Source organism: Plasmodium brasilianum, chromosome 11 (genome assembly GCF_023973825.1).
Source record: "Plasmodium brasilianum strain Bolivian I chromosome 11, whole genome shotgun sequence".
NCBI lineage: Eukaryota > Apicomplexa > Aconoidasida > Haemosporida > Plasmodiidae > Plasmodium > Plasmodium brasilianum.
Genome location: NC_090124.1, coordinates 1,594,943 through 1,610,686, shown reverse-complemented (window position 1 = coordinate 1,610,686; position 15,744 = coordinate 1,594,943). Strand labels below are relative to the sequence as shown.

The 15,744-nt window shown below is 29.6% G+C and overlaps 3 protein-coding genes across 3 annotated transcripts; 1 reads left to right on the top strand and 2 right to left on the bottom strand.

Moving 5' to 3' along the window:
- Nucleotides 1-23: 23 nt before the first annotated feature.
- Nucleotides 24-2,554, top strand: MKS88_003811 (THO complex subunit 4; the record flags this gene model as incomplete). The annotated part of the gene is made up of 8 exons (XM_067216937.1): nucleotides 24-205; nucleotides 911-939; nucleotides 1,249-1,307; nucleotides 1,453-1,524; nucleotides 1,684-1,779; nucleotides 1,898-1,966; nucleotides 2,177-2,240; nucleotides 2,460-2,554. The coding sequence occupies 8 exons, from the start codon at nucleotides 24-26 to the stop codon at nucleotides 2,552-2,554; spliced, it is 666 nt and encodes a 221-aa protein (XP_067072622.1).
- Nucleotides 2,555-2,940: 386 nt separating this feature from the next.
- Nucleotides 2,941-7,223, bottom strand: MKS88_003810 (conserved oligomeric Golgi complex subunit 4; the record flags this gene model as incomplete). Its single annotated transcript, XM_067216936.1, has 3 exons — nucleotides 2,941-3,261; nucleotides 3,688-6,235; nucleotides 6,445-7,223. 3 exons carry the CDS (start codon nucleotides 7,221-7,223, stop codon nucleotides 2,941-2,943), a joined length of 3,648 nt encoding a protein of 1,215 aa, XP_067072621.1.
- Nucleotides 7,224-8,907: 1,684 nt separating this feature from the next.
- On the bottom strand, nucleotides 8,908-14,179 carry MKS88_003809 (protein phosphatase; the record flags this gene model as incomplete). Its single annotated transcript, XM_067216935.1, has 2 exons — nucleotides 8,908-12,942; nucleotides 13,091-14,179. The coding sequence occupies 2 exons, from the start codon at nucleotides 14,177-14,179 to the stop codon at nucleotides 8,908-8,910; spliced, it is 5,124 nt and encodes a 1,707-aa protein (XP_067072620.1).
- Between the last annotated feature and the right edge of the window lie 1,565 nt (nucleotides 14,180-15,744).

The window sequence follows — 15,744 nt, the reverse complement described above, 5'->3', positions numbered from 1 at the left end:
AAAAAAAATTAAAAAAATAAGAAATGTTGAAAAGATTGGAAAAGTTCAGAATGTTGGAAAAGTTAAGAAAGTTGGAAAGGTTCAGAAGGTTGGAAAAGTTAAGAAAGTTGGAAAGGTTCAGAATGTTGGAAAAGTTAAGAAAGTTGGAAAAGTTAAGAAAGCTGGAAAGGTTCAGAAAGTTGAAAAAACAGAAAAGGTTCAAAAGGTTAGAGAAGTCGAAAAAGTCGAAAAAATAATTCTTTTCATTTTTATATACTATTACAATAATTTCCCTTAGGAACATACTCTTCCTTCAATTTGACTACCTTTTTTTTCTTCATAATTTACGAAAAAGGCTAAAACTTGTTTATTGGAGTATTGAAAAGAATGCGCATTAGTATAAATATATACAGAATTTATGTACATATGAAACATACGCACATACATGTATGTTCGTACGTATGTATGAATGATAGCATTTTCAATGCTTTATGAAATTTACTCATAATGACAGTTATCACTTTCACTATTTAGTAAAAAACAAAAAAAAAAAAAAAAAATATATATATATCTTTTATAGTATATTACGTAATAACATAATTCCTTGTGCACTTTTTTTTTTCTTTTTTTTTTTATGCGACCGTCGGTGAACATATAAGAGTATACGGTATGCATTTGTATTTATGCGCATATATTTATGTATGTGTAATTGTTTAGTAATATTTCTTTGTACATATATACACATATATACATATATATATATATATATATATATATTTGTATTTTTTTTTATTTTTTCGCATTATTTTACGTTATTTTTTCCAGTGCGTAAGATAAATATAAAAATTCAATTTGTTTAAATGAATATACTTGTATTAACCTGATTTCTATTTTTATTTTTATTTTACTTTATCATTTTTGAATACGTCAGAATGAGGGAGTTCAAAAGATACAATCATGGTAAATGCCAAAAGGAAAAAGGGGAAACTGCAGCTCGCAAAAATGAATAAACAGATAGATATACGTGTAAAAATATACGTGTAAAAGTGTACGTGTAAAAATATACGTGTAAAAGTGTACGTGTAAAAATGTACGTGTAACAATATATGTGCACATGTATTAACATATATACATTCATATACATGTGTATACATATATATATATATAGGTAGATAGATAGATACAGATATTTGTATGTTCATACATGTGTACGTATACCTACAAAGGCACGTATATTCATACACATACGTTGTTTTTACCTCTACTCAGACGAACGTCATCACAGAAAACATTACAATAGGTCATATGGAAAATACAATAATTCCAATGTAATAACATAAAAGGGGGCAAATAAGCAAAAAAAGAGATGTTTCAATACATGAAAGAAAAGTTTGTTTATTTTGTATTACGTAAACGTAAATAGTATGCTTCATTTATACATATATATATATATATATGTGTGTATACATATAGAGGAACGATGAGAATAAAACGAATAGTCATTACAACCGAATAAACAAAAACAATGGAAGAGGACCATACAATGTAAAATTAAAAAAAATATATCAGCTAAAAACTGTTATAAAAAAATTGATATTAAATTATACATTCACTTCTTTATTATTTCATTATCATTTCATTATCATTTCATTATCACTTCTTTATCGCTTCTTTATATTTTCATTTTCTGTTTCCTGTTAAAAGAATTACGATGAAAGAATAGCAGGCAACGAACGGAACAGCCAAGTAAGAGTAATGATATCGAACTTGGACTATACTATTTCAAAGAACGATTTAGTGGTAAGAAATATATACATATAACTGTACCCATATACAGCCATTTTGTTTCCGTTCCTTAGCCTTTACTATAAAAATGTACATAACCGATTGATCGGAAAACCGCTTAATTTATTTGTAGGAATTATTTAGCAACGTGTGCAAGGTTGTAAATGCTTGGATAAATTATGACCATACCGATAGATCAGATGTAATTATGTCTTTTTTATCATTTATATTTAATTACAAAAAAAAAAAAAAAAAAAAAAAAAAAAATCAGTTATGGCTTTTTTTTTTTTCCATTTACATTTCTGCACACGCTCATATGCACAATAATTTGTAAAAATATGTAAACAAAATGCGAACATAAAAGGTATGAATGTATATGAATATATATGCACATGTATATGTACATTTATAGGGAACAGCGGTGTGTATTTTTGAGAATATAAGCGACGCACAAAAGGCAATAGATAAATATGACGGTTAGTTGAAAACTGCAATCTTTTCAAAAAGCTTTTCTTATGAATTGTTGTACATGCGCAAAAGGATATACACAGATAGTCGTGAAATATATCCACGTACATATATATGCATGTATACATTTATATATGTATATATGTACATTCACTTTTGCATGTATGCTGGGACAAATATTCTGACAGTTCATATTTTTTTTTTTTTTTTTTTTTTTTTCCTTGCAGGTTCAGAAATTGAGGGACTGTCCATGAAAATGGAAATAATGCATAGAAGAAATTATGGCTATAGAAAAAAATATAAAAGCAGGTGTCCCTGGTAGTGTTTTTTCTTAAAGAAAGGCCTGCTACTTTACGTTGTAAATTTTGCATTGACTGATTTTACACTTATTTTATTTTATTTTATTTTTTAAATATATGACCTAATTTTTCTTTGCAATAGGTTCGCACATACAAACATATGTACATATATGCAGAAAGAGGCACATACACATGTTCCTATATATATATAACTTCTCAACCACTGGGCATACATTGCCCTTTTGAATACATCAAAATTGGAGAACTGAACACATGTGCACATACAGTACACGCATATACATATATATATATATGCATACTTTTAAACGTATGTATATACCCACACGTTTATACAAACTTGTAAACGCACGCATAACGAGCGGAATGGACCCGCATCTCACGTTTTAAACTATTTCATTTTCAAATTCATGTACAATTTAATCGATTTTAACAGCTCTTCAGATACGTCATTTCTGAGCGATATGATACCTTCAATTTCACTTGTATTCAAGTTATTTTTATTTTCATCATAAAAATCCTTAAAGTCTTGTATGTCACTGACGTTCAACAACTCGCATATTTCAAAAAGTTTGGAAAATTCCTTTTTAATATTAATGTTTGTTAGGGATGTAAAAAATAGCATTAAATTTCTTATATCGTTGTCTATCTGCACGCATCCGTATATACTGAATTTCTTCGTTCGAATGATCCGTTCAATGTACTTGCATATCTGAACAAGTGAGAATGGACAAACATGAATATGTGCGTCTGCGCGGTGTACATGAGTTTAAGTACACTCGCACACAAATTTTGGATATACACACACATATGTTCTCGTGTAACGGTACACACTAAAAGGAGTGAAGAGACCATATATTTATACACACGTTACATGTGCAACGTATGGCATGTACGTACGCACATATGTATTTATTTATGTATGTATCTATGTATGTACGTATTTTTGTATCTATGTATGTATGTATGTACGTATTTATGTATATATGTATTTATTTATGTATGTATGTACGTATTTATGTATGTATGTACGTATTTATGTATGTATGTACGTATTTATGTATGTATGTATGTATGTATGCATTTTAATTTTTCTAGCAAAACGCGCATCCTCTTCGCAGTTATCTCAGAATTTAACCTTCTCTGCCAGCAAGTTAATAGAAATGTGGAAAATGCTCTGATTGTAATACAACGATATGTGATACAAGATTAATTTTATTCTATTAATTAAATTCTGTATATATGGGTCATTCAACTGATAATAAGAATATTGTTCATGTGTTATATCAAAATTGATGTTTTCAATTATCACTAGTTGACTTATGAAATGTATTTTTAAAATATTTAATAACGTTTTACAATTTTCCATATTTATCTTTTCATAATCCTTTAAGAGATTATCATAATTTGCCAAAGCATTGTTAAACATAAGTAAATAATTCTGCACTTCTTTTTTGTTTTCATTATTATTTTCAATAAATTTTTCCATAAAATAATTACTGATAAACATTTTGTATTTTTGAATATATTGATAGCATGCATCCAAATTATTTATGCAATGCGGATAACTAAATTTGGAGTTGATTATTTGACCTTCCATATTTTTTTTATCCGATAAGGGGTTAAACAAGTTCTGAAGGTGCTCACGTGTTACGTAGTCGTAAACGTCCTTTGCCTTTTCTACCCCTGCGGAAAAACCGCTACTACCACCGCCATTATTACCACTACTGTTATCATTGCTTCTATTGTTCATACTTTTATGGTTAGTACTGCTAGCGTTATTGCTTGTAGTGTTCTTACTACCCATGTTGTTAATGTTGGCACTATTATTAGCATTATGGAGGTTTATCGCGCCCTTGGAAGAGTTGGCTCTGCTCAAGTTTCCCAAGGAATTGTTATTACTACCGCTATTTATGCCGCTATTATTTATGCCGCTATTATTTATGCCGCTATTATTTATGCCGCTATTATTTATACCGCTATTATTATTGCCACTACCAATGCCGCTTGGATGATCGCCGCTGATGTAAGTCAGCGAGCTGACGAAGTTTTGAGCTATAATCAAGGTTTTGTAACTGTGATTGTCTTCTAAATAATTATTGCTATCAATACTTTTCAACAAACTGGAAAATGAAAAATTTTTCAGATTATTTATATCATGAATATAAGATGAATAAATATTTTTACTGGTTTTTATGTTCTCCTTTAAGTAATTCTTAAGAGTAGTTGACAATACAATCATAATATTATTTATTAAAACACATATTGTATTAATTTCATTCATATTAATACTCCTACACATCGATTTTTGAAAAATATAAAATGCATCCTCTAGAAAGGTAGAAGTAAATTCATTATTATTATTTATTATATCATCAAAATTAAAATGGTCTTCTAGTGTTATCTCTTTTTTGTTTTTTTCATCTATTAGTGATAACATAATATCATCTGTTAATATATATGCCTTATCTATACAATGTTTAGAAAACAAAACTTCATGATCTATGTACGAACAAATAGTGTCTTGTATCAAGTTTATATATGGCAAGTTTTTATACAACCCCGTTTCTTGTGAAAATATATTCGTATTTATATAATTTTTAATATCATACAGAGAATTTATTTTTTGAAATTTATCAAATGATAAATGGTGTAAATACTTTTTTATACTAAGAAAATTATAACATAACAACGACAATATTTCAATATTTTTATCATAATTCTTTAACTCATCAAAATTTTGTATTGATAATTTTACTTGAGTAAAAAACCGATTAAACATTACATTTATTACCTTATTGAATAGCAGTTCTATTTTTCTATTATATATTATATATATAACATTATCATGAACTAACTTTTCAAAAAAGACGTTGTATTTGAATAAACACTTGTATGTACTCTTTATGCACTCGATGTACATGTTATCTTCCTTACTCATGACTTTCTTATTTAATAAATCCAAAACGTTTTCCACTTCCATTTCGACTACTGTGATTGTTATGTAACATATATACAGGTACTCCTCAAAATACAGCATGCACTCATCCACGTTGCATGTCATTGGTTCCTCCGCCTCCCTTCCTTCTACTTGCCGCTGCGTCTGCTCCTGTTCCTGTTCCTCCTCTTCCACTTCTTCCCCTTCTTTCATTTCTTCCATTTGTCCTTTTTTCCCTCTTCTTCTTCTTCTTCTTCTTCTTTTTTCCGCATATTCATTGGCATTTTTTTTCTCCTTATGCCTGATCGACATTCCGCTGTGTTCGCTCTCGGACTTGCTCGAAGAAAAGCTGTCATCATAACTTTCGTTATACCTGTTCCTATTACTATTACCACTGTATCGTTCGTACCTTTTTTCTATGTCGTCATTTTCGCGTTCCTTTTTTTCTATGCGTGCATGGCTGTTTGTGTTATCTGAGTAACCCTTATTGCTAATATGGTTATGCTGTTCCGTACCATCCTCTCTCTTACCGATCCAACTTACTTCCCTCCCCTCACTTTTCTTATCATTGGGCTTATTCACACTGCTCACATTGCTATTGTTATTTCTTAAATCAGACCAACTGCTTTCCTTATGCTGGAAAAGACTAAGGTATGTGTTAATTTTTGTCTTAATACTTTTTATGTCTTTCTTCTTGATGCACTCGTTAATTTCTCCCTCGATGAGACTCTTCACGTTGCAGTAGTATCTGCAACGTGAAAAAAATGGGAATATATATTCAAACGCTGGAAAATTTTCATGCACGCACATGAATATGTGCAGTAAAAATGTATTACGTAAATATTTTAAAGTAAATATATATATGGATGAGTTGGCACATGCAGGTGCTTGTCTGTCTCTAGTAAAACTCTTTTCACTATTATTATGCATTATCTATCTCAATAGATAATGTTTTACCTGGTTAATAGGTTAATTTTCTCCCTGTCCATGTTATAAATTTGTATATATGCCTGAGAATGTTCATCACTTTTTTTGCTCAGAAAATTGTGAAATATAAGTGCCCTTTTATAATTAACAAAATCAACAATGTCGTTTTCAATAATTCTTTCCTCAGGACTTCGAAATTTCCAATACTCATTATTACAATTACCATTGCGATTACTATTGCGATTACTTTTACTTTTACTTTTACTGTTACTGTTACTGTTACTATTACTTTTACTATTACTATTACTATTACTATAATTCTCATCCTTTGAATAAAGAAAGCTAGAGGAGTTATATCTATATATATTTTTTCTTATCTCTAAAAAGTGGTTCAAATACGAAATGGTGTTAAGATAATTCGTTTTTATGTTGTTTTCTATGTGCTCAATATATTCATCTAGTTTTATTTTTAATGTAATATATTCGTAAGATGAATTTATATGTGATATGGTTTTATATACTTTTTCTATTCTTGAAAAAGCTTCATAATTACAGTTTTTCTTAAAAGACTTATTTATATCGTCTAATTTTTTTTTAAAGGAGATATGTTTTCTAATATATATATTTATATCATCAATATTATTAACGAAATTTTCTTTCTCTTTTTGTTGATTCATTTTTATTTGCAATTCACAACTATTATTTAACAAGTCTAGTTTTTCAATGTACTCATTTAATTTGTTCACATCCTCATCCATATCACTTTCATTTTCTTCGCTTGTGTCGGTGCTCGATGTATGTGTCTGCATATTCGTGTCGAGCGGCATGGAAAGACAGTCTGCCTGTATAGATTCGTTTCGACTTGCGCCTATTTTCACTTTCCTCCGCTTACTTATGCCTACTATCCCTTACTTACGCCTAATATGCCGCTTTTTCCGCTTTTCCACTTGATCAATAAGTTTGTCCTTTCCTCGTCTTTGCTTCCTCCTATCTTTTCCTTATTCTGCCCTTATACTTACTGCCCCTTCTTTTTTTCTCCTTTTTTCCTTTTCTTTATCATTTGCTTTCTTTGGTTAATTAAGCACCATGGCACAGTGTTGAACTACGCCAGTAGTAAAAATAAAAAAAAAATTAAATAAAAATTTAGCAAAGCGAAATGCAGAAAAATAAAAAGCAGCAAGGTAAAACAAAATAAATTAAAAAAGGGCAAAAAACATACGAAAAAATTACTAACTACAGAACAAAAAAAAATTATTCTTAAAAATGTTTTCAATAGATATACAAATACATTGCAAATTTTAGGAAGAGGGAAAAAAAATCTTTAAAAAAATTTTGAAGTAAGTTCCAAAATAATATATAAACAAGCTTTATCATATAATAGTAGCACTAGCAAGTAACAGTAACTGTAAGAATAAATGTTCAAGATAAAATTACCAAAATGAGGACCCTGCTGTACTACGTACTACATGGTACTATGTGTACACGCAATAAAATAAAATGTACAATTAAATGTAAATGGCAATACACATAAACATAATTGAAAGTACCGCTGTCATTCTATTTAAGTGAAAATTATTAACAGAAAGTGGAGCCAAGGCAGAAGGGTCGTAACAACAAAATGTACATAAATCGTATAGCATAAAACAATTTTCATCATCCGAGAAATTAAAAAAAAATTAATACAAATTTTAAAATAATCTTATTGTGTACTTATATATATATATATATATGTTTGTATATATAAATTTACGTGCGTATGTATGTATGTATACGTATACCTGAATTATTCCCATGCGTAAATATTTGTGTACCATTGAAAGAGGGAAAAAGATTAACCACTCCATCGTCGCGCTGTTTTTACGACAAAGAAAATGCGCATTTTATTAACATTGTAGAATATTTTGTATGATACTAAAAATAAACGATCTCCCTTTTTTTTCAAACCCCACAGGTTTCAATACTTCTCTTTATATCATTCACCTACACAAAATTCGTAGTAAATCGACAGGCCAAAGGGACATATATATTTATATACATATCCTTATATACGCACGTACGTGTAATAGAAAAAAACTAAACAGTACACATGCGCGCACAAATGTTTTTTCAGACAGATATTTGTTCGTGTTACAATTTCAGTCGTATGTATACACATACGGTGTACGCATATTTGCTATTTAACATATAGTTCCCATAAAAAAATTTCTCATATTTTAACAAAAACAAAAGAAAAAAAAAAAAACATGCACAAGTCAGGTAATTATACAAAATGGTTCCAAAATAAACACTGGGATATTTATGATATAAAGCGGATATGCTAGACAAATATATATACATGTAAACGTATGCATACAAGCAAATATATGCTCCATAGGTCAATATACTTCATAAGGTCGGTATACTCCATAAGGTAGGTATACTCCATAAAGTAGGTATACTCTTACACATTGAAACGAAAAAAATAAATAGACAAGATAATTTTTCTTAAAAATATTAGTCCGTAAAAAACAATGTAGGAAATAAAAAAATACAAAAACATGTGCTATCATCAAAATTTCCGCTACTTACGGAGCATTTAACTATATCTTTTGCTAATTTGGTACATTCCTTCTTTGTGATCATGTATTTGTGCATCCTTGAGTTGATCTCCTCATTACTTTTTGAATGAGAAATAACACTATTATTATATGTGTTATAAATTTTATAAATTTTTTGAATTTTTTTATAAACTGATTTATTATTTTTTAAAATGTTTAAAATGAAAAGAGGATTAATAAACTCAAAAACACCATCGGATGCAATTATTAAAAAATGGAAAAAATTCTTTTTATCTTTTTTGTAAAAACAATTACCATTTAGTGTAGTACTTTTAATATCAATATAAGGAGAAAATTGTTCTTTCAAACGTATGCCTATATTTTCTGTTTTGTTCTTAACACAGTTGCGAATATCAGCATTTTTAAAAGTATCGTCTTTATAAATTTTCATAAATGCCTCAACTAATTCGTGTTGTCCATTATATATATTTGCACTGCCATGACTTCCAAGAGAACTACTGTCACACAAATTTTCGGGACAATGGTTAGGAAAGTAATACTGATTTAATGTTTTTAATTTATTTTTTTTTTGCAAAAGGAGTTCTGTTCGACTTGAAAGAATAATGTTATCGATAAGATTAATTTTTCCATAACTACATAAAACATGACTTTCATTACATGCAGTGCAATTCCTATGTGTGTAAAAGTAATGTATGTTATTAAAAAAATTAACGTTGTTCAGGTTATACTTATATATATTTGAATTATTCGATAAAATAAATATTTCATTGTTGTAATACTTTTTCTTCAAATCATAATCACCTATAACCCTGGACGGATGTAAACAGCCATCCAACCTATTAAGTTTTATTAATTCATTGGAAAAATTTCCTATGCTTACTTGTTTTCCATCCTCTCTTAAAATGTAGTCGTTAATTTTTGCAATTTTTTCGTTTAAATCGTTGTCTAGCTCGGCGTGTTTTCTTGTTTTACCTTTCGCATTGCACTTTGCGTTTCGTTTTATATTTTTCTTCGCATCTTTCTTCTTGTTGTCTTTTTCCCTTTTTTCCTCATCATTTTTCGTTCCCTTACTGTTACCTCCTTTACTTTTTTTTTTTATTTTTTTTTTTTGGACAAAATTATCGTCGCATTCATCTTCCTTACTACTGCAAACCTCCTTACACGCATTTTCGTATATAACACTACTATTGACTTTCATCCCTATCTTTGTATCAGTATGAATATGAACATTCGCCTGCTCCTTTGTCTTCATATGCTCTTTTCTTAAACTATTATAATAATAGGCTTTGTACATTCTCAAGTACTCCGAGTAGTTGTTGCAGTTGTGTTCAGAATTTAACTCGTTATAAGAAATAGAATTCAAGTTGATATCATAGCAGTGGTAATCTGTGTTGATCGCTCTTTCAGTGCCGCTGCTAACACTACTGTGACTTATGTTATGATTACTCCCTTTCTCTCTCTTCTTTCCCCTACCTTTTCTACTTTGCTTCTTTTTCTGTACCCCTTTTCCCATTTCGTCCTGCTCTTTTTCCTTATGTTCAAATTTGTCGAGGTTAAATGTTACTAGTGCACATTTACTATCTCCTGTGTTATTAACATATATATAATTTTTCCTTAATAGTACATTAATAATACAGGAACCGGAATAAGTATTTACATTTTTTCCATAACACGCTATATAGTATAACAAATCGAGCAATGGGCTCAATATCTTTAAAGAAAAATGAATACTAAAAAAGGTATTAATTAAAAGATAGTAAAATATTTTATGAGCATTCTGTATTAAAAAAAGAGATGCATGGGTATCACCATGACCATCGCATATGGTAAAGAAATGCATATCGAAATTACTTGTTACATTTTCACAGTGTTCAATAATTTTACCCTTTTTTAATGTGTGCTCTTCCTTTATACCAGCTTCCCTAATGCTTGAGAAATATTTTTCAAAAACAAGTCTTTTCCTATCATTCAAATATTCCTTTATTTGCTGTAATTTACTCTGCCTTTCGTTATTGACCAAACCTTTATCTCTTTTTTCATTTGAGGAAATGATCATTGTGCTTGGTGTATTTCTACATAGTAAATTGGTACATTTCGAGTGTTTCTTCTTTTCCTCATTTTTCGAATTTTCCCTATTTCTCTCATTTTTCGAATTTTCTCTATTTCCCTCATTTTCCATCTCCTCCCTCAATACTTGAAACCTTATTTCATTTTCATAACAGTCCACATCGGTAGAAGAGTGCAAGTAAAATCTCCCACGTATGTTCCTCCTTTTTATCCTTTTTAAATATTCATTCATGTTATCTTTGCTAATTATAATATTTCTTAAATAGCCCTTGTTCATCGGGCAATTGGATAAATGTGCGTTAAAAATTTGTTCACCTAACATGTTCAGAAAAAATGGAAATTCTGAATTGTAGTAACTTTTACAAATTTTTAATAAATGATCGTTTGATAAGTTATCATATTTATGAATATGTCTACACGTTTTACATTTAATTAAACAGTTGTTTAATGCAAATCTGTTTACTATTTTTCCATCTATTTGGGTGGCGTCATTTTTGCTATTTCCTTTTTCTTTTCTTATATTATTTTTAATGGTGATTACGTCAATTTTGCGTTCACCTGACCTGTTCATATTTTCCCTTGCCTCATCATCAACAAAATTGAACAACGTCGTATTAGTGTTGCGATTTTTATAATCATCAGTGTTGATTATGTCCTCCCGCTTATCAGTTGGACCGGTAACAGAAGGGCAAATTTTTTTAGCGACTTCATTTGGACATCTCCTGGCGTAGTTTATGAAATTAAATTCGTCTGAACAGCTTGACTCGTCGGAGTCCTGAAAACGGAAATATGCATCTGTTGTTTTATTCACATTTGTATTTACATTCGTACTTACATTCGTACTTACATTTTTACGCACATTTTTACGCACATTTTTACATACACTTTCACTTATACTCTTACTTACCCCTTCACTTATACTCTTACTTACCCCTTCACTTATACTCTTACTTACCCCTTCACTTATACTCTTACTTACCCCTTCACTTATACTCTTACTTACCCCTTCACTTATACTCTTACTTACCCCTTCACTTATACTCTTACTTACCCCTTCACTTATTTCAATATTTTTTTCTTCCTCTTTTCGTTTTCCCGGCGTATCGTAAAGGTATTTAAAGTAGCTCAAATCAAATTTCCTTTCACTGTTTATGTGTTCATATTTTTTACAAATTTTACATAAAAATTTATAATTATTGCACTGATGTATAGGGTGCCTATTTTTTCTGTATGTGCAATAAATTTCTTCTTCTTGATTGTTCATAAACAGTTGCGATTTTTCTGCAATGTAAGATAACCCCCCTAATTCGCATTTTAAGGTAAAGTCGCTTTTTTTTCTTTTAATTTTTCGCTCGTTCCTTTTGTTAGTATAATTTACCTTTTTAATATTTTTATTTTTATCACTGTTGTCTTGTTTTTCATCAAAAAAATAATTACAAATAATATCATAATCCTTGTTCGAGTGGTCCGATTCATATCCATTCAAGCAGTATGCTGGCGAAGGGAATTTTAAATATACTTTGTAAATATCATCCCCATAAGAACCTTTTAAAGCATGTGATGATAATTTATCTTTTTGATTACTTCTATTGTTCGTGTAGGAACAGATGCTACTTTCATAGTGAACTTTGTTTTCATCCAAAGGATAGTGACAAATCGCACTAATTCCGAACAGATTTACTATTTCTTTGAACAAATTAAATTTTATTATTTTTTTTTTTATTTTTTTTTTTTTTTCTTCTTCCTGAATATTTGTAAGTAATTTTTTAATTTCATTTAATATGTTACTTGAGCTAAATTGAGCGTGTGAGCTTGTGTCTTCATTATGGTGATACTTTCCTTGTCTGCTATAAAATCCATAGGTAAAGGAAAAGGCGTTCTTCATAGCTACAGTGTTGTGCGTCTGATGGTTATGTAAGTTTCGCACGCTTTGTACGATTTGTGTTCTTCGTGTGTTTTGTACGCTTTGTACGTTTTGTGCGTTTTGTCCATTTCTTATATTTTTCTTGTTTTTTTTTTTTTTTTTTTTTTTTTTTTCTTTCCCTACTCACCATATGTAAATAATCATCTACCGATATGCATTTACCAAAAGTGCTTGTTTTACTTTTCTTCCTTAAAGAGATGAAACAGCTATAACATTTTTTTCCTTCCACTACATATTCAAAATTTGAATAACTTCTGACACTGTTTATTAGTGCATGTATTATGGTGGATCTGTCTAGCAGTAGAGTATTTCCGCTATTTTGAATTTCTTCTTTATAATGGTTTATGTTTATTTCGGTTAATTCTGCTAGTTGGGCAGGTTTGTATGAGCGATATTTCCACCCTTTTTTTTTCTTTTCTTTTTTCCCTTGATAGTTTGTGCTCTTTTCATCGTCACCTGGATTGAAATCCGCTTGGGTATCGACATATTTCAAATTGTTAGATGCTTCATTCGAAGAAGAATACTTGTCATAATATTTACAATTTGTTAAAACGCTTTCTTCCTTGAATGTTTCTGGAGAAACGGAGTTATAATCATCATATGTAAAAACTTTTTCGTGTACACTATTTTCCTCATTCGTTTCGCCTTTTTTTATTTTTTTCTTTTTATGTGTACATTTTTCACAACTGCATAATTCTTTGTCCATGTTATATATGCAGTTAATTTCTTGCTCACTAGAACAACTATTTTTATCTTCATCTTTGATACTTACAGTACTACTCAATAATGTATCACATGTATAAGAGTTTTTTCTCATTTCAGTTCTTGTCTTACCATTCTGGATATGGTAATAATACGGGGAAGATATAAAACAATAAGAGGGCATATTTGCATTTTCATCTTTCTCTTTTTTTTTCTTTATCTTTTTATATATATTGTTAAGAATATGTCCAAGTACTATTGTATTTCTTCTAATTGAGTAGTAGCAAATATTTGTATTCCTATATTTTTTTATTCGTCCATTTTTAATTTTTTTTTTTTTTTTTTCTTTAATTTTATTATTTTCCTTCTCAAAATATATATCGATGCTTTCTCTATTTTTTTCTCGAGGGATACTCACATTTTTTATGTCATTATTTTTTAGTAAAATATTAAATCTCCCTTCATATTCTTGTAATGGGGGGTTTATTTTATTAGTCGCCCCCTTTGATCCCATATCTTATGGTGGCAATTTGTAGATAAATGCACAGATGTGCAAACATGCGCATACCTGTGCACACACTAACGGGTGTTCCTGTACCTATACGCACTCGTATGTGCTTTTGTATATATATATATTTATTTATTTATATACGCACGCGTACGTATTTATATATATGCGCATTTACCCGAATCGAAATGTTCAACGTGGTAGTGCAGAAATGTAGAGAATATTTTTTTATAAAAAAAAAAAAAAAAAAAAAGAAGCTGCGTATTTATAACATATATATAATACCCGTGTGGTATGTTTTTAAAGTACCACCAACTGAAGAAGGATTACAAAGAATGATAAGTTAACGGAGGGCTCTTACAACCTGACGTAGTGTTAACGAAAATTATCAGAAATGAAGTTACGATTAGCGAGCTTTTTTTTGTTGTTCTTCTTCGTTTGCTTAACCAAATTTTTTACACGTTACTACGTCATCAAGAGTGTTTACATGTTCGTGTGCCTTTAAACATTCGTCAAGCGTAAAAAAAAAGAAGCAAAACAAGGTAAAGCAAAACAAACGCAAAACAAAAGCGAAACAAACGCAAAACAAAAGCGAAACAAAAGCGAAACAAAAGCAAAACAAAAGCAAAACAAAAGCGAAACAAAAGCAAAACAAAAGCAAAACAAAAGCAAAACAAAAGCAAAACAAAAGCAAAACAAAAGCATATACAGAAACAAAACTAGAAACAAAAACAAATGCGCAATTTATCACTTGTGCAGTGTACGCAATTGTAAGCACTTTTACAGTTTGCTGATATGAAATATCTTTTCCTTTTCAAAATCAGCCTGATACATTCATTAAAATTAATAGCTTACTTCTGTATATGTATGTATTCATGAATGCACGTATGAACGTCCGCATGCGTACGTATATATATACATATATATATATATATACAACATGCACATGACGAAAGACAATAGATCGTTCTTTTTTGTGAAAAAAAATTGAAGATTGGAATACTGTTCCCTTTAAATAGTATTATGCAGATTTGTCACAAGCCCTTGACCTGCTTCATTTATTTTAGTGCATCGTTATTTTCTATTTATTTTGGTAACACGACAATATTATGTAAAAATATATATTTTTCTTAGCATAGGTTTGGTTGTTAAACATAATTCCTCTTTTTTTTTTTTTTTTTTATATACCCCTGAGTGTCTGTGCATATGTATTGTATACATACATTCGTACGTTCTTATTATAAATTTAAGTTCACACCTCAAAAAATTATCTTTTCTAATAGTAACCGGACGTCGCATTAGAGGGCAGAAGGGAAGTTCATCAGCTATTACAATATCGACGCAATATTATTTTTCCCCATTCCTACTCCTACTCCTATGCCTTTCTCTTTCCTTTTCCCTTCGCTCTGCTTTTTTTTTTTTTTTTTTTTTTTTCCCTTTATCTCCACTCATACACAATTTAAGCGCCTCACACTTGTAAAAAGTAACTCATGTACATTCTTATTATATTTTATTCTTTTTGAAGAGAAGGAATAAAATTTTGAAATAAAATTTTTTTACCACAAATGCTT